The following is a 19,862-nucleotide window of genomic DNA, read 5'->3' as shown; positions in this document are numbered from 1 at the left end:
AAGTGGATTTCCTTGGTTCATGCTCCATTTCGGGAGACATCTGCCTCACTGAAGTTTGTTAGGAGGTCTGCCAAATGACCATTGGACTGCCGGGGCTGCCATTTTACAGCCAAAAAGCATGTGGTCAGTTTTGTCTCTTAAGTTAAAATGCTCCAGGTCACATGGCAGTTCAGTGGTCATCTGGACAAATGACTCACCAATTCTGAATGTACTGTATGAATACCATATTGTGCATTCAGCCTTTAGATCTAGAAATCGGAAATCTCTTGACCTTCAAATGCATGAGATAAAGCTATACATCTAATGGTACATCTCTATACAGAGAAGTCATGTTTGCAGTCTTTTTATTGATTAGGCAAATTTTGGCATGGCTTAGTTCCAGAAAGTGTCCAATAAGCTATGAGAGTGACACAATGCCGGCACTCTGGAGCCAATACATTTTTTATATTGTTTTGACAAGCCAAGCTGTCTGCTGTAAAAGGTTTGCTGTAATCAGCTGTTTCACAGCACTGGCTCATTCATGACAGCTGATGAGAAACTTTAAAACTGGTCTTTAGTCTCTATCGTCAGGTTTACAAAGCCAAAAGCTCCTCCTATGTCCAGCCACTTTTGAGAGAGACAGTTTGAGATGAATTTCTCATTGAGAAAATAATTCAAAATTATATATAACAGTTTAATAACTGAATGGTAAAATAATACAAACAAAAAGAGGGAACAATGTAAAGAATTCTGCCGCAACGCATGGATTTTCCTCTTGATATTTTCATTGCAACCGCTTCCTTCTGCAGCTCCCTCCACCCCCTCATCCTACTCCTTATTTTTTACCTCTGCTGACTATGATTAAATGTGGTCTTCAATGAGGGATTAAATCTCCCAACAGAGCAGAAAGGTTTCTGATAAATTCAACTGTATATTCCTCATTATAAACTGTCACTTCTTAAGTGCACTCTTTCTTTCTTCTTTAGTTTGGTCACACGCTTTGCCATCCCGATGAGTAATGAGCCATGCAGTAGCTTGAGCAGGTACAGCAGTTTTGTATACTATGCTATGATATATGACTGTAACTTATCTTATATCTTATACAGGTGGTTTAAATAAACAAATTTGTTATTTATTCCTTCTACACAGTCCAGAGATTCAGACTGCACCGTAACACTTCCTGCCCCACATGGAAGTTTCCCCCACCTCTTACATGATTAATATTTAGATGTGGTATTAGGAAAGTTCCGTGTCTCAGGCATTTTCTTCTGAGAAGCAGTTTGTGTTGGAGATTTGTTACGATGAGTTGAGCCACACCATTTGAAAAATCGGCACACTGATAGATCATAAAGATCAGGAGTATTATCTTCCTAATATTTCTTCTGTGATAAGGCCATCATTTTTTATAGACTAACTTCGAGAGTCACATACTTAAGTTTGAAGTTTGAGGGTAGAGTCACACACAAAACTTTTTTTAGGAGTAGACAGAGTATACACACAGTTTGCCTTTGGGCTTTGACCTCCTCACAACCCTATTTTACAGCAGGGAAACATTGCTAAAGTCAGTACATATTATTAATGTCTGCTCGAGACTACATCTGTTGTGCACCAGTTATAGACTCTTTCAAAACAATGGTACCACTGTTGCAGCAAAATTATTTCAGCTCCTTACAATCCTATTTATTTGTATTTATTTACTACCTCTAGCGTGTTTGAAAATGCATGAAAGAATCAAAACACAAATCAAATCAAAAGAAGATAAATTAGTTCAGCAGCTGTAGCTAATTCACTGCAGCAAAGCCAATACTGTATGAAGGCAGCAATATTATGCAGAAATTAGCGGGAATTCAAGGAGGCCAGAATCAGCAAAACAGTCAGCAATACTGACACCATCATTAAAGGGCTATGTGCTTGTGTTGATAGCTCACAAATCAAGACAACACTTTTGCTAACCAACTGTCTTTCAATTTGGTGACACTGAGTGAGTCACAGGTTGTTGGCAGGAAACACATTTTGCTTCAGGCTTCATTTGCCTATTTGAGACTAGCAGCCGATATCACAGAAGGATATCACCAAATATCAGCAGCAGGGAGACCACCACAAAGATTTACTGCTGTGTCTGGTAGGACTGACTCACTATGCTATTAAAAAATTACATTTATAGTTCTAAAATGTGACAGAGAGAGAAAAATGCTTTTTATTCTGCATTTATTTTTTTTTTACCATCATGACAGATTGCAACTTTGAAAGATTGCAATTCTCCAAACCTTTTGTTCTGTGTTTTGATCCCAAACATTCAGTGACTGCCACCATAGAAGTGACCTGTAATACATCTTTCTCCCATCTAGCCCTCATTATTCTTGCCGTGGCTGCTGCATCCTGTTTCATCTAGTTCTGAAATATAAAAGGAAACTCAATCGACATTCCAAAGCCTGAACTCCCGCTGTGTTATGTCTGCAAGTAAAGATGCTTGGAGCTAAATGTAAATCAGAGCAATAAAAGACATGCTGTCTCTGTTGTTTGATGTCTTTTCTAAATGTTAAAATCAGGTTGTGAAGGAGACAACTGATATTTCATCCTTTCTGGAGTGCAGCCCCACATTAAATCATCTTTACTTTTTCATACAGTTCAGCTTTGACATCTCCTTTTTGTGCCTAATCAATTCCCCGTCTCCTTTGCTAAAGATTTTGTCCTAAAACATAGCCAAAATAGCCTGTTATATGGGTTCATGCAGTAAGAAGATGTGCTTTGCACTTACATCATATGTAAGGGGTAAGCTCATGAAGCCTCTGGGAGTCTCCCACACCAAAGCTTTCTTTATTTACCTAATCATCATAACTATTTTTCATTTGAGTCACTACTCTTCCTTACACTGCTCACTACCTATGTGTAAAGCTTTATGTGGAAAAACACCTTCAAATAGGTCAGCAGAGAGACCAATCAGCTGCAGCACCATCTGTCCCTCTAATGACTACCTGGCTGCTCTGTGATGTGACATGGTTGGCTGGAGAGGCTCTATAGCAAACATTCTCTCATTAAGTCTCTGCATTTCCACTGACTCGGTGCAACTGATGACACCTGACAAGGTCTATCTCTTTTTAACACACAAAAATTCTACCTCGGTTCATACCGCTGTTGCGCTTCTTCATCAGTCAAGAAAAAAGGAGTCTCTGGGATTATTTCAGAGGCTGCACTGGAAAATAATGATGGTATCATTTGTATATTTATCATTGTCTGGAAATATTTTGAGAAGGTAGTAATGATCCATTTCAACATTATAGAAATTATGTTCTTCTGGCTGAGTGACTCAACTTTTTCTGTAGCTAAACTGGGACAAAAGAAGAAATAAATGACACCTCGTACTTTTCTTCGGTCTGAAGATTGTAGGCTGTTGAAGCTGAGGAGGCAAAGTTATATGCAGAGTCTTGATCTTTTTCACTGAGTTTCACAATGATTGTTCAAACTAATGATTATAATTAAATGCCAAAATACAAAGCAGAATTTGATTAAGAACCTACAGTATGTTCCATTCAGATAAGTCAGTTTCATGATTTAGTGACAAAAACATAGAAAGTTTAACATAAGATAGCAAGTTGTGTGTTTTGCTGCATGTTCTTCCTCTTTTGTTCTCTTTCCTCCATAGAGGGAAGTGCATTACAAGTAATTTGCCATCATGGCATCAAATGTATCTTATTTTAGCCTATGTGCTGTTGATTTATCTCTAAGTGTGTGATGTTAAGCCAGTTTTCCTCTCATTTGAAAAACTGATGGTATATCTTCCTCTGCCTTCTTTGACCTGTGGTGTCCCTCATTGATCTCCTCTTGGACTGTTTTATGTTTCATAAAATTTCTCTTTAGGGGATTCAAAAGTTTTGTGCGTTCTTTATCTTTGCTTTGATGATGCAAAGTTCGACTTATCCATGAAACCAGGGGACAGGATGCGTCTCGGATGTAACTATTGTCCTCTTGGTGTCTAAAATTTCTTTATTTGAATTATAGTAATATTTAAGTTCTATATTTTGTCCCAATCAAACCCTTATAACAATATTTCTCCTGCTTCAAGGACCTAGGATTCGTCATGTTTCAACGCCGCTCTCTCCCTCTTGCTGTGGAGACAGTATTCAGGACACAGTTTATAGATGAAGTCTCACAGCAGAGCTTTAACCCTTTCTTAGTGGGCTGTGTTTCCAGAGAGGGAGAAGGCCACAGGATTGGTCACTCTAGATGATGATATCTTGGTGGCAAGAACAGGAAGACTAGACAAAGTGCTCTGGCACACTTTAAATCTGACATAATTATTTGATATAACACATATGTCGCAAAAAAACTGTTACAGTGTGTTTTCAGTCTGCATTGTACACTAAAGAAGTGTAGTAGGAGATGTTTTGGTTAATTTGCCTCATTCAGTTTTGCATGTCTCACATTTTACCAAATTGATTTTGGTGAGTAAAACTCAAACTATGCTTTGTTAAGTAAAACTTGAAATCAGTACACTTTTCAGTGAGAAGCTTTATGAAACACTATGACATGTTTTCATGTGGGACCAACATCCACTATTGTTAATTGCATCTACAAAGAGAAAAACGGGTGGCTAAGAAGTGCTGATGGGAGGCAGGATGACATTATGATTAGCAAGTGCAGTCCTATGTCGTTGCACAGTATATTTCTATGGCACTGACAGGTCAACACCTATGATCTATTTTCTTTCATCTTTAACTTCTCAGGATGTATGAGTTTTTCTAAGGATGTTGTAACTGCCGATGAGTACAATTTGTCTAATAAACTCACAATAAGCTATTTTGCTTACTTCTTCATTGACGTGTTGGAAACACAATTTTTGTGTGCAGTTTATTACTATTTCAAATATTAGTTTTGAATGTCTCAACCCAAGAAATATAACCATAATCAGATTCCAGTAAAGATAACTGGTTGTGAAATTGAAGTTAAGGAGGTCCCAGGATTGTAAGCAGCATGACCCACTGGGCTGACTAACAGGGAGGTAGACTTGTCATTTCTGTTATTGTCTTAAGCTGCGTTAATTTAATGAGTATCATTTAAATATGGATTTGGTTCACAATGGAGAAGTGTGAGAGAATTGGTTTGCTGTTAATGCAGATATGTCAGGTCTGAGCTGGGCCTGATGATATGTAGGAGCCTGTGTGCCAGAGCCAATGCCTGGACAGACTTGACCCAATTTATCCTGTATGCTGATGCCAAAAATTCTGGGAATTCTCTGTAACACTGACCACGTCACTCAAAGCTCTGTTTGCCTTGCAGTTGTGGGCTGATTCTTATGCTCTTGTCATTTTGTGTAAAATAGTCTTCTACAAAATAACACTTGAAAACCCTCACTTCTGTTGGGATTTTCATCATCCAGAGCTTCAAGTACATGCTTAGACTTTCATGTTTTGAAAAGTCTTAAATGGCTTCCGTATATCTTTTTTTTCTAATCTTACAATCTGCTATGTGTACTTTTCTTTGCTGCAGATATATATTTACATACTGGTGAAGTTTTTCTACCTGCACAGGATAACCCTGTAAGCCTTTTGCCAGTTACTTTTAGATAAGAGTTTGCAAGGAATATTTTAGAAAATGCAGAATTTTGATCACTTTTTTTATATAAGAATTAAAATTCTGAAGAGTAGAGAGAGACAGTGACAACTTAGTCATCAGTGTTTCTTTCCCTTTTCTGTTGGAGAGACAGCCGTTTGGAAGGATCACGGGTTTGGAGTTTGATTACTGGTTTGAGAAATGTCGTGTCCCATTCAATTTAGTGTCTTGGCCTCGGTAATGAGGGTGTTTCACATCATATTACTCGAGGCCAGAATGAAATGCAAAGGACACGACTCAATCCACAGGATACATGATGAGGTGAGGCATGGGAGTCACTAACCCGCTGACAGTGTTTTTCTCTTGAGTACAATCACATCAGGATTACTCATGTGCATAAACCAAAGAAAATGTTTTCTACAGATGCTGAATATTTTTCATAAAGCACGCGACACAACCCATCAGTCTTTTAAACCTAAATTTGTGCTAAATGTGATCAATCACTTCTTCTTGAACACTATTCAACACTTGTACCTGCAGAAATAAAGGTACCGCATGCATGAAAAAAGGATGCCCAGTAAAGAAAAAAGGTTCCTTTGCAGCTTTCAAACAGATGTTGTTCCTTTTTCTGCAAGAAATATTTCATTTCTGTATCAAATGTCTGCAGTCCCTGTAGAGTCGTTTGTTTGACGATGCACAGAAATACACCTTCACTCCAAACTGAAAATTGCTTCTGCAGGAATCTTGCAGAAAGCCTCAGGTGTTCATGGAAGATTGAAGCTGAAAGTGCCAAAGCCTTTTACAGACTTTGTGAGTTCATTTAAATCATGTGGAGGGAAGTTCTGATATGTGAGGTAGCAGTTGTGTCACTGATTGATAGATGGTGAACAAAACGATCTCTCTCTCACGCCTCATAAAAAAAAATGAAAAAATCTCACATTTTAATCACGTTTTAAGGGACACTATATAAATGAAAATCTCTTGTGATCTGTAGACTTGGTCATCAGTAGTTTTTTTATTTCTTTCTTTATTCATTCACTAAATAATCAGAGATGTCACTTGACGATTGATTATCTTTTGTGGTAACCTAACTGGTTTCTCAAGCCTGATTCTCACATTTGACATATTTTCCCAAAAAGGAAGCTCACACAGTAAATGCACCTGATTAGCTAGAAAAAAATGCACTATACCTCATGACAAGGTTTGCTTTAGTGGAAGCCACAATGTTTACTTTGTGTTGATCTATTTTTAATGCCTAACTCGCCTATGTGGTGGTTTGCACTGATGCCTCACAGAAAGAAGGTTACTTGTTCACATTTCAGATGGAGCCTTTTTGTGTGGAGTTTGCTTGTTCCTCTTTTGCGTGCGAGTCCTCCGGCTTCCTTCCATTGTCTAAAAGACATGCGTGCTACCCCACCTCCCACCTGATGGCAGTGGGGTTAGGCTCTAGCCCCCACTCCTGCAGCCCCCACTACCTCAACCTTGAATTGGATAAAGCCAGTATAGAAAATGGATGGATTGTCCTAGGCAGGATCACGTACAGTTAAAGTAGCTGATGTGATTAATGCAGGGCAGCAGACCCCACTGATGTACAATTTCAACAGGCTTTCTAAATTGAAGCATGTTCATTAACTGTATCATTATCTAATTTAGTGCAATAAATTGTATGGTCCGTTTTCTTTCTCTTTGGGCTGTCTGTGATAACTCAATGAATTTAATTATTGTTGGTTATCAGATCATTTTGTCACCAGAGGACAGTTACTGTGAAGAAAAAGGTTTTTATATTGTTTGTTTCTTTTTCTTTTTTATGATTCTGGACATTTTCTCGATGTCACTATCGAGTTCCGTGGCAAAAAACATCAATCAAGTCAGCGGTGTGTAACAGTGACACATTTCACACCTCTGGGATACTTCACAGGTGTTGAACTGAGAAATGGATTTATAAAGCAAGTAGCTCTATGCAAGTCATCACTGTTTACAGTGAGTTTTGAAAATAGCCTATAAAAAATTTAGGAGGAGGTTGATGGCTTCAAGCTGGCAACTTATAACAATAGCGTGTCCTTGACAGGCTTCAAGGTTAGCATTTTTATTTTGCTTGCAGCATACAGCACAGGGAGGCCTTCAGAGAAGGGAACCAAGACTATAGTGGGCACAGAGTAGCATCTGTTCAGGGGGAAAGAAAGCTGGCATCATACCAGCAGGACATCACTTTCCTGTTCGTCTGCAGCTCTGCTTTGAAAATAGCCAAATCATCCTGCCTTGTCGCTAATTTATTGCAGCAACAGTGAATAGCAGAAAAATGAAAGCAGTCCTAAAGTTGACCATTAAGTCCTGATCTTTACCTCCTTATCCTGACTGCATTTCCTCTGCCATTGTTATTAGTTCCCTGGCACAGAGGCTGCCTGTCATCTAGCAGTTAAATCTGAAAACGAATTTTATTGTTTCAGTCACAGCTAATAATTTATTTACAGCCTCTGAATGTGGATCTCGTTGAAAGCCGCACACTCTGGCATGTTAATGAATGCAGCTGAATCCCACAGGAGCAAAGATGCCCAGCACAATCCCATGAATGAGAAAGGGAATATATCAGATTTAAGGATCATTTGTTATTCAAAATAAAGATCAATGGCCATATGGCCTCACAGGTTTTGAGTGAAGTGACTCAGAAGCAGCATGTTTTCTATAAGCAAACACTTTTTTTTGTGCTAAATGCAGCTAGAAAGAAAGTGTTGGCATGGATGGTGTTGAAAACACGAACAGAACAAAACTGAGATTCGCATTTTGTACAGTTTGGGCATCAAAGTCACGTTGGTTAAAGTTAATTGAATAGGTTTTGGTTGCGATTTTGGTAAGTTCTATGTCATTGTTGGTGGACTCCGGACTGTGTTTAAGACCTGTCAGTAAGAGTTATTAAGTTGGTGAGATCAGTAAAAGCAGGGTTACTGCTGGTGATCACTGATGTTTCCCTGCAGAGATGATGGCTTGCAGTTTTAGCCTATCAGTAGCTTTCTAAACTAATGTAAACATCATCCTGACTTACTATGTTGCCACTTGGTCTGCTTTAAAACTAGAGTCTTGTATATAAAAAAACCCTCTACAAAGTGCTCAAGATGTTATATTGAAACCCTGAGACAAATGAATGTTACCCTCTGTCACTGACAATTGACAGAGCCAGTCCTTGTTATGTAAAGTCTAAAAATATGCACCAGATTTTTGTCTCATTCTCATACTTCATTTGCTCTTCAGTTTAGTTAACACTGGAAGTAATTTGCTAATTGTGAAACTTGAGGAGCGATTCAACACTAACCCTTTTGCAGAATTGTTTTATGCTCTACTTCTTCTCATTAATTAATGACACTTTGGCTTTAAAACAAGAACCGTCCCTGCTGCAACAAGCCTAATAATCCCTGTTTTTACTGGACTTTATGTACTTTAAAAAGCTGTTCTCATGCTGTTTTGTAGTATCATTAATTATCTTCAACATATAACAAAACCAAAGGGTGACAGGGGTAAAAGTGAATCCATTTAATGTTTTCAATCATTCTAATTATCTAATATAAACTCTTTAGATTTATAGTTTAAATTCTCTTTGTTTAAATGTAACCCCAGTGTTTGGCTGACTATAACAGCAGAATGTAGCAGAGGCCTTAAGTATAAAAACTTTAAATGACTATATTCCCCGGAATATAAAACAATATTTATATTCATCTAATTTCAAATCCATGTGTACCTCAGCAAAGAGACAGAGACAATAATGTCGAACCATGTCGAAGTCAATATTGTGCTGATGTGTATGTTATATACATATATACTTTATCATCAATCAATCAGTCTGTCAAGTCAATATTGTTATTTCAAAGAATATTCTTACAACATGTAAAACAATATGACAACGGAGCATCTAAAGTAACATCAAATGACATACAAGCATATGTGTAAAGACTATCAAGTATAACAATAGTAATAAAAAAAGCAAATTTTTATGTTTCAGTCTATTTTCAGTTATTATTTCTTAACAGCAGTTTTTCATTGAAACATGTTACTTTTTCAAAAGTATGTATCTGTAGTTGACCTTGAAAACTTCTAAACATTTTTATTTCTCAGATCTTTTTATCAAAAAGCATTTGAGACAAACAGTGGAGGAACCAGTTAAAGATCCATACTGAATGTTTGTTGTAACGAAATGATTCGTTCCCCAATTTTATAGTTTCATGTTATATTTATTCAGTGTTGGAATACTTCCCTCCATAGAAACCATTCACACTCACAAACACACACCCACACACACTTTATAGCAGGAAATTCTTCTGTTTTTCCGAACAAGAAATACTCTGGAGGGGTGCCTGGTGCACAGTGCACATGCAGAATGTGATGCAAAAAGGTATGTTGTGGAAATAGTTTTTTCACAACATCTTCCTATCCATAATGACTTTGTTTTTTCTTTTTCTGAATATATCTTTAGGCCTATTCTTTATTTTTGCTGAACCCACAGTATTGAAAACTATAAGAAGCAGTGGTTGTTATCAGCTTATCAGCACAAACCTGTGTTAAAATTCACAATCTAGCTCTCATTCAAACCAATGTACTTTCTACATTGAGTTATTTTATTTTATCTCCCATCTGAGAAGCTCTTCTGACTACTGACAACTATTTCACACAACCCCACTAAACAAAGGACACAAATCTGAGCGATGGATAAAGCCATTGTATTAAAACATTTCACTTTAAGGTATGTTTTATGCAGTTCAGGTTTTCTATAATGTAATGTAAAAACACAATTTAAAGGGACACAGGTTTTAAAGGTTTAGTAAAACAAAAAAAAAAGAAAATAATCTACCATTATATGAAACAACAGTGTTTTTGCATGATCAGATTGTTATATATTGTTTTAGGCACCTGATTCTATAGCAGGTGCAGATAAAAAAAAATGCTGTATTGACATATTCTAGCTGTCTAACTGTGATTGTTTTTTGCCAGGCATAGTGTAAATGAGCAGAGGAAGACGTGCACTGCATAAATACTGAGTTTTTGTTTAAGTGACGCAAGTTCATTGCAAAAATACTGAACATCTCCTCAAAAACAGCTGTTTTTGCAAAGCATCCTGCCTCCACTCACCTAATTCAAACTATATTTAAAAGAAAGACGTTTCAATAGTAAGCGCAGCACTCTACAGTATCTTTCAAAATGGTGTATCATTATTCAGAAGCAGTCTGCAATGGATTCACATGATGTACTGAGGTAATATGTGTCTCATGAGCAGAAGCTCGGAACAGTACACAACAGTATTCTTCTGAAATGGAGCCTTTATAGAGACATGGCGATGAATAAGCCTTGTACTCTCATTCATGTTTAAGGAATCCACTGCTGTTGTTGAAAAATTGTCCTCCCAACTATGCTTTGGTTTGATTTATGTTTTATGATGGAGTACTAGAAAAATCTCTTCAGATATCAAGAGGTTGGAGTTAATGTTGAGAATTGAAATGAGCATATGGTCAGTCTCTCAGCAACTCCATGCCCGTTGTGCTACAGTAATTATATTATGTTTCACATATCTCTGCCTCATTCGGGCATCCTTTCATCAGAATTTTAGACGCTGCATAATTTGATCATTTGTTATTGTTTTAAAAAAATATCATCAACACAATAAACACTTAAAATGTAATTCACATATGACAAATTAATGCAGCAGAGGAGTTTGTACTAAAACATCACAGATAGTCAGGTAGTCTTTGTGGTAAGTTATTAAAATGCAAATGCAAAACTCTAAAGTTCTGCCATTAGTGTGATGTGTCGTAAAAAGTAGTAAAACCAGTAATACTCAACGAGTGTTCCGTCAAATAAAAGCCAAGGTAATCAATTAAAATCTTTGGCACACGCCCTTCTTAATATGCCAGCTTTGTATAATTCAGTCTTGAAATCTCTTAGCTCTTAGATGTTGTTATTGGAAAAACACTTTAGAAACCTGTCTCCAGATGGTCATGGGGCCATGAATCAAAAAAAAAAATGTTGTTTTGTGCAGAGAAGTGCGTAATAGCCCTTTTTAGAAACCAGTCCACCAAACGATCAACCCAGAGAGCTTGGAGAAAGAAATGTCATGTCTTGATGAATGGCTGTCTTTGTGCCTTGTTCCCCATACAAGTTTACCTCTTGCTATGTAATATATGATAGATTGCACCTCTGTTGGTAGAAAAGGCTAATTACCCCCCCCAAGCACCCTTTCCCCTCCCTGTCCTATATCTTGACTAAGCTTTACATCCTCAGGGTCCAGTACTCATAATGTGTATCAGGTACACCAGTTCCACTCTTCACAGACTGTTTCATATCTTACAATTGTTTTGTGTTGATCACTGTTCCAATCTGGTCATCCAGAGTGGAGATTTGATGACTGACAGTGTGACAATTCTGACTGGAATAATAGCTACACTGAGGCCTGCAGCCTACTTGATGGCTCTGAGAAGTTCTGCTGTAATCTAAACACAAGTTAGAGCTGCTAAATCCAAGCTGTCACAAAAATGAACAATCTGACTCTGAACTCTAAGTGTTGGCCAAAGAGTGTTGTGCTAAGCATCCTGTCCAGTGTTACTGGATCGTTTATGTTTAGATTCTGATCTGTTAATAAGCAATAACACACAGTTTGGGCTAATTTTATGATGTATAAATCCTGTGAACCTATTGGTGGAGATAGGAGAAAAAATGAGGGATTACCAGCATAATTACAATTCATAATGAACAATGAATTTGTCTGTTAGTATTCACACTGATTTTTCTCAGCAGTTCTTTAACCATTTCACTTAACACCTCTGAAACCAGCTTCAGGGAGGCACCAATAGGGAATGTCAAAGCTTTTTGGAGCCATAAGAGATAATATGCTTACAATTTATCCATGTGCACCAAAAAGTCTCAAATAACTGTGCAGATAATTCATTCTACGATGCCCATGATAAACCTGGTCTTTGCTCTGTGCAGAATAAGCTATTTCAGTCTCTGTAGCTTTAAACAAAAAAGGGGGCTGTAGCTCTCCTGCCTATGTCTGAATAACCTTGGCGAAAACTATAGATTCAGCATAAATGATGAAAGCAGCCTTAAAGGAGGGACCTTGAAACTGCATTCTCTGTAATGGCCATCAGGTTGCTTCTTCTGTGGTTACAAAAAGAAGTCTGGTGATGCAAAGAAGTCTATGAGAAACTGGTCACTTGATTTGCTACCTGAGTAAACATTTACCTGACAGGTTTGTGGTCTCACTGGGTAGAGCGTCATGTTCATTTAGCTCATCACGCTCTCGCTTAGAATGAATAAACAATGAAAGCTATGCCTCACAGTAGGTCTACCTTGCGACTGATAAGTCATGACCCTACATGTAGTCATTTCTGTGTCTCTCACTCAGATCATCCCTGCAAACTCATTTTTAGATAGGTACAGCCATAATGTAAAACTTACAAGGAGCGAACTAAGATTTCCAAAGTGTTGCATCTGACAGCAGAATATTTGGCTTGCTTTGCTTAAAGTAGCTCCATCAAGGCGATAAAACTGGCGTACGTCAGTTTCTCATTTAGACTAAAGGCTGTGCTTATCCCCTTATGATTTCCTAATGAGGCTAAAAACCTGACAGTCTTTTTGATCAATCACGAAAGGAAAAAAAATATATTATATTTACTACTCTGGGGACCAATGTCAGTCCCAAATGTATTCTAGTTATTCCAATTTTCAATTTTTGTTCATTTTCTTAATGAGCTGTTAAGCTGTATTTGTTTTTAGAAAAGTGTTCTCCTACCCATCAGTATTGCATCTCCTTACCCCCTACCACCAAAATAGAATTACAGACCTAGATTCTCTTTTCTTAATGTTTTAAACAATCACACACACACATACATAAATCTGTTGATTATATTTTTGAAATGAGATGATTATCGACTTGGTGCTACGTTAAAAAAGCACTTCACTGTGCATCATATTCATATATTCATATTTGTTTAGTAAGATTCCACTGGTACACTTTACATAAAATTTCAATTTAAACCAGTCCTTTGTCACACTAAACATAATTATCTTCAAACACAATGAGGATGTGGTTTTTTTAAAGATATAACCAGCATCCTGAAAAACAAATTCTTGTCCTGATATATAACAAGCTAAAATGGCCTCTGCCACGTCGGTGTTAAATACGAGCGTTGGAGACTTTACTTTCTACAATTCAGAAACAATTTAATGTATACTCCATTTCATTGTGATTGAATTAAAACTCCCCAACAACAGTGATTGACAGCTTTTGTGTAGTTCTTAATTAACACTTTTCCTACCTGAAGTCAGACATAGAGTTAGAAACCACTGCTCTGTGAAGTTGCAGCGGAGCAGAAAGCATAAGTGTCTTTGGCCTCATTAAGATTGTTAAGATTAGACTTTTGCACTCAATCTAGTCTTCACTTTATCAAGCTCAGCATCTCTCTGTCTCTTCTCTTTCCAGCATTTTCTTACATCCTGATAACTGTTTGTTGATAGATGTTGACACCTGATTCACAGGCAAGCAGTCCCATTCTTATTTTTATAACCAAAAGGTTAGAGGCGATGCACAATAATTTTAGCAGTAATTATCACACAAGAACTTGGTTTATCATTTGATATGACTGTGTTACAGTTACAATTAAGAATACAGTATGAAGATTACTCTAGCAATGGTTTGTCGGCACACTTGTCAGTGCTGTTCAGCATAGCAACAAGACATTAAAGACATTATAAAGCCCCTCTTCAGTTTGGCTTAAAAAGCAGCATCCTCAGTTCATTACAGGCTAATTCATTGTCATTCAAGAGTTTTAAAATTGGCTTTCTTCTATACCAGTCTGTTTGATTTAGTTGTGTGTAGGCATGTAAGAGACTGGAGACCTGTTCAGAAATGTTAGTTCTGAAAAGCAACTGGAGGTTATGTGTTAAAAACTCACATAAGCATCGCCCCAGTCATGTCTCAGGAATGTGTTTGTTTTATTCTGGCACGCAAAAACTCAAAGCAACCATGTGGGATTCAGTGTCAGCTTACGTACCACAAGTCCCTTGTTTTCCTGTTGGTTATTGTTTTCTCTGTGTTATTAACACCAGATCGAACAGCCTCTGCTATATTGTATTCACTCAACCTGACTCTGCTATAAGAAAATACTGACGATGTGGTATTTCTCGTGTCTTGTTCTTAAGTAAGCTGTTTTGAAATGGAGCGATTGTTTGTTCTGGCACATTTGGGATCCAAGAAAAGTCCGATATTGTGAAGAAAATATTATCAGTCTAAGAGCTTTGCTGAAAGACTCTGGGGGGGACTGAGAAGCAGCATCTGTATGACAGTTTCACGGCTGAAAATTGTAAATATAAAAATATAATCTCTTTGTGAGACAAAATCTTCAGAGATGGTTGTGATCAAGATGAAAGATAAGATATTTTGCATTCTCTGTATGTATAAAAGTCAGGCAGGCATTCGTGTGACAGGTTACATTATGTAAAGAAAATAATAATTGCTTTCAAAGTATGTTTGTTCTTTGTTGTTAATGGCTGTGTCTTTGAGGCTAACAAAGTCCTTTTGTGTAAGGGAACAGGCAGCAGGTAATTACACTGTATTGTTAAATGGAATACAAATTATTTCATTATAGCTACATTTGTCTGCTCAGACCGGCTTCTGCTACTCTCCAGCTTTGAAGATAAGTATATGGATTTTACTGCATTGTAGCCATTCTTCTGTGAAGTGTATCCTCTGATCTTTTCTGGGTGAAAAGAAAAGTCACCAAGAGCTTCAAAAACTTGGCAACATGATCTACATGTCAACGTATAGAGTACCATAGGTGCTTTGCCACCTACGCAAAAGCACAACCGAAAGCTGTTTCAGTGTCCGTACTTGACAGGTGAAAGATAACTGCACCAGGCAGACAGTATAGTGGTGTGGCTTAAAACAAAACAAGCATAAATCATTGAAGGGAAAGGGGCTCATCATGGTTTAGTGTTCTCTTACAGGAAACAAGGATCATATGTTGAATGTTGAAAAGGATCTTTTAAGTTTTGGTGCAAACAGTCAGAGGTTGTTTCTAAGATTCTCACAAAAGACCAAGATTTTAAAATTCTGTGTCCGCACCTCTAGGACCTCACAGGCCCCCCTGCCCCTTTAAGTACCCGCCCTCCACAGCATGAAGGGATCAGTTTCTGAAGTTATTTGTGCCATTCCAGAAAAACAAGTTAATCATCGTGTGGCCCTGCATTCAGGGTCAAGAGAAGAGCTGGCGAGAAGCATGCCAATCACACAGTTGGGTTATAAACTCCTGGATCAACACCGACTCTGTCGTGAGGCAGGAGGCTTTCAGGGCTTGTCTGGCACATATCTGCAGGGGATTAAGGGTGGCCTGGAGATGGAGTTTACAGCTATTGAAACTGATGACACCGATGGTCCAGATAATAGTCTCGCTGGCCCTTGTTAACATGCACCCAGTACAGTGTTGTCTCCTCAGCATCTCTCTGCGGGTGGATTTTTTTCCAGAGACAAATTTAGAGAAAAGTGCTATTGATCACATTTGACAGAACATACTTTTTGAAAAACGTGATTTTTATCACTAAACACTCCCCGACATCTAAACTCCACAACAAATAATTGAATGCTCTGATTGTTAGGTAGTATGACATATTCTTGTCAATAAATTGTATACTCTTTTATAATGTGTATTTTTCATAATAATAGGTGTCCTTTCGTTTATTATCCTTGAAATCCATTTAGCTGATTACACGTTGTGAAAATACTTCTGTTAAAGTCCTTCCAAAGCAGAAGTTTTCTTTGCAGTGCTGTTGTTTTTTACAGTTTGGCACAGCAAAGTTTAAAGTATATCAGTGTTCCCGTTTTAAAGCTGTCAAAGAGCGTTGCTGTTAATTGTGCATCTGTTCAAACGGTGGCAAGGATACAAGTGATGACTGTGCTTTCCTGTGTGCATGCATGTCCAAACTTATGACTTATACAGAGGAGCACAATGAGTATTACAAACGGGAACAAATCAGAAGCCTGTAAAATGGTTTTCCCAATGTGTGTGTTCACACAAAATGAAAAGTATTTTTCAACTATGAATAATAGACATTGCATCTGAACATAAAATGAGTTCTTCCCCCCCTCCACCTAAATTTATTTGAAAGATAAAAACTCATTTTAAAGTGCGATTTATATTGTAATTCTGAGTACTTTGGCTAATTGAATGTGTATTGAGTATTCTCCCATTTGTTTGACTTGTTTCCGACAGTAGTCTGCACTGTGGGTTTTATTAATATTTGAACTGCCTCTGCTGACTTTATTAGATTTAAAAAAAAAACTTGTGATTTATTCAAAGATATATTTTTAGATCCATATACATTTTTCATATACATGTACTGTTTCTCTGTCTCACTGTCTTTTTCAGATGTAAATGGAGAAGCAGCTGTACCACCAAGAGAAACTGGACATCCACACGGCTTCAAAGTGCTTTGCATTAAAAAGCAAACAGCATTCTCTTCTTTCTAATGTAATCCACTATTGACAATTAATGTCAAACTGCACGCAGGAGCAGCGTGATGCTGCCTCACTGGGTGGAACATCACTAATGGAAAGAAAACCTTATGAGATTGAGCTCATCGAAATACACCTAAGAGCAGCATAATGCCTTCAAAAGTGTCATGTTTATACTTGTTGACTGTGGTCTGCTGGGCGAGCGCTTTGTGGTACCTGAGTATTTCTCGCCCGACATCCACATATGTTGGCCACATGTCTTTGCCAATACGGAAGACTGCAAAACCTCCCAAAAACATCACCTTCACCAACATCCGCACCCGGTCCCTCAACCCACATGCCTTTGAATTTGTAATCAATGAGCCGAAAAAGTGTGAAAGCATCACACCCTTCCTGGTCATCCTTATCAGCACCACGCACAAGGAGTTTGATGCACGGCAGGCCATCCGGGAGACCTGGGGGGATGAAAGCACCTACAGCAACATCCACATTCTCACAATCTTTCTGCTGGGCATGAACACAGACGCTGTGCTGAACCAGATGGTGGAGCAGGAGAGTCAGATTTTCCATGACATTGTGGTGGAGAACTTTATCGATTCCTACCACAACCTCACCCTTAAGACCATGATGGGCATGCGGTGGGTGGCAACCTTCTGCCCCAAGGCATGGTATATCATGAAGACAGACAGCGATATCTTTGTCAACATGGACAATCTGATCCACAAGCTCCTGAAGCCCGCCACTAAGCCAAGAAGGAGATATTTTACTGGCTACGTGATAAATGGTGGTCCCATCAGGGATATGCGCAGCAAGTGGTACATGCCCAGAGACTTGTATCCTGACAGTAAATACCCACCTTTCTGCTCAGGCACTGGCTATGTGTTCTCAGCAGATGTAGCTGAGCTGATCTTCAAGACTTCATTACACACAAGACTGTTGCACCTGGAGGACGTGTATGTGGGACTGTGTTTGCGTAAGCTGGGTATACACCCTTATCAGAACAGTGGTTTCAATCACTGGAAAATGGCTTACAGTCTCTGTAGATACAGGCGGGTTATCACCGTCCACCAGATCTCCCCAGAGGAGATGCACCGCATTTGGAATGACATGTCCAGCAAGAAGCACCTCAGATGTTAGGGGACATGCAGATCTCTGAACAAAAACTTTATCTTTTTTTTTTTTCCTTGTTTTGTCTTCTTTTCATGTATAGAAAAGGAGAAAAGGGCCAATAATTAAGTGATAACTCTGAGTGCTTCTGGAAGTCTCTATTGTATGACAGATGTCAACAATAAATCCATTTCCATGTATTTCTGCTGATTATAACTCATGATTGTTATTGAATGCATGAGGCCTGTAAAGTGCATATTCTCGTGCAAACTTAAGAAGCAGAGTTGTTACAGGAGGTTTTATTGTTTGTGTGTTAGTCTGTTTTTGTCCAACAACGTGCTATTTTTTTTTCAGGAGAATTAATCAGTCAGTCAGAGGTGAAAATGAATCGGTGTGGCCTAACCGCTAGAGACAGCGTGTCAATTTGGCAGCCTTGGTTCAGGCCCTCAGACTGACAACCTCTTGCCCTTTTTAAGTGTCCTTGAGCAACAATCCCTTCCAGCTCCATGACTGCTGACCCAGCACTCTGACACTCTTGCAGGAGTGCTAGCCAAAAGAATGAAGGAATCAATAAAGTATAACATTACTATATTATATCCTTATGTAATATCTTTAAGAGATCATAATAAACAATGAGAATGCAAATCTTAAGTCTGATAACCAAACTGCTGACATCTACACTCATGCTGCACTCTCCTTTTCCCCATAGTTTTAATGAAGCTGAGAACAAGCTGCAACATATTACCATTATCCAAAACCAAGTGAATTATAACGATTGTATGAACCTGACAATTTTCCAAAAGATGTTAGACTTGCTGCTCTTTTTTTATGAACATGCCTGAGGTTTTTGTTTACGTAAAGTCATCATCACATTGCCTTTTCTCTCAGAAAAAGTTGTGTGTATATTTTGGTTTTTAGATGCATTTCCATGTCTTCTGACTGTGAAGTTTTCATGCTTGAGATAATTATACATCTCAGCTACCAGCATCTTGTTACTGCCGCTGCTCCTCTTGGGTATGTGGGCTGTACATCAGCAGCTGTTTCAGCTCAACTCCTCAGTGCATCAAGAAAAATATTGCACCATGTTATACAAGTTTCAGTTTAATTGTAGCTGAGACCACTGAAGAAAGGATGTATTCTCATATATATGTGGCATATCAGTGACTATGGAAGCACCCCGACCAACATCATGGAAAGTGTATCTGTTTCGAAGAAAATGTGGCTTTGGTGGCCAAATTTTGCTTCTTTGTTTTTCTGAAGTTTTGTAGTATTATAAGCAAATGTGACATTTACAGTGAAAGCATCTAAGGGTTGTTGTCATATGTTGTATGTTTTTTTTATATTAAAGAAAATACTTGAATAATTCCAATTAAATTACTGCTTTTACTTATTGTGTTCCTCCAATTTCTTCAGTATTGTAGTTGTAGAGAGTCATGGGCGTGTTGAAGTATTGGGCCTTTAATTTTTACATGTTTTTTTTTTTAAATGTGTTCAGGATCATTTAGACATTTAAGAAAAACATATGTGACTGTAGTTGAATGCTACAGTTAACTATAAAATGTTTTGAAGTGCAGATTGTGGTGTCAGATTCTGAAGCTCTGATAAGGTGTCTTATAGACGCTTTGAGCATGACGTATACAATAAAATCATGAAGTTAAATCATCTTAGTTTTCTGCTGAGAAGTTATAAATGTGGATTGTTATGATTTAAAGATGTACATTAACCCAAAAGATGAGTA

General features: G+C 37.9%; 1 protein-coding gene across 1 annotated transcript in view; it reads left to right on the top strand.

The window, feature by feature from the left end:
* The window catches only part of b3galt1b (UDP-Gal:betaGlcNAc beta 1,3-galactosyltransferase, polypeptide 1b), a 38,492-nt gene extending 18,994 nt beyond the window's left edge, over nucleotides 1–19,498 (top strand). Inside the window, exon 2 of the mRNA XM_072397696.1 lies at nucleotides 16,932–19,498. Within this exon, the coding sequence (XP_072253797.1) occupies nucleotides 17,168–18,154 (987 nt within the window). The 5' untranslated portion in view covers nucleotides 16,932–17,167 and the 3' untranslated portion in view covers nucleotides 18,155–19,498. The remainder of the gene's footprint in view (nucleotides 1–16,931) is intronic.
* Nucleotides 19,499–19,862: the final 364 nt, after the last annotated feature.

Source organism: Leuresthes tenuis, unplaced genomic scaffold, assembly GCF_036924035.1.
Source record: "Leuresthes tenuis unplaced genomic scaffold, fLeuTen1.0.hap1 SCAF_12, whole genome shotgun sequence".
NCBI lineage: Eukaryota > Metazoa > Chordata > Actinopteri > Atheriniformes > Atherinopsidae > Leuresthes > Leuresthes tenuis.
Note: the sequence above shows the minus strand (reverse complement) of the source record. Positions and strands in the feature narration are given on the sequence as shown.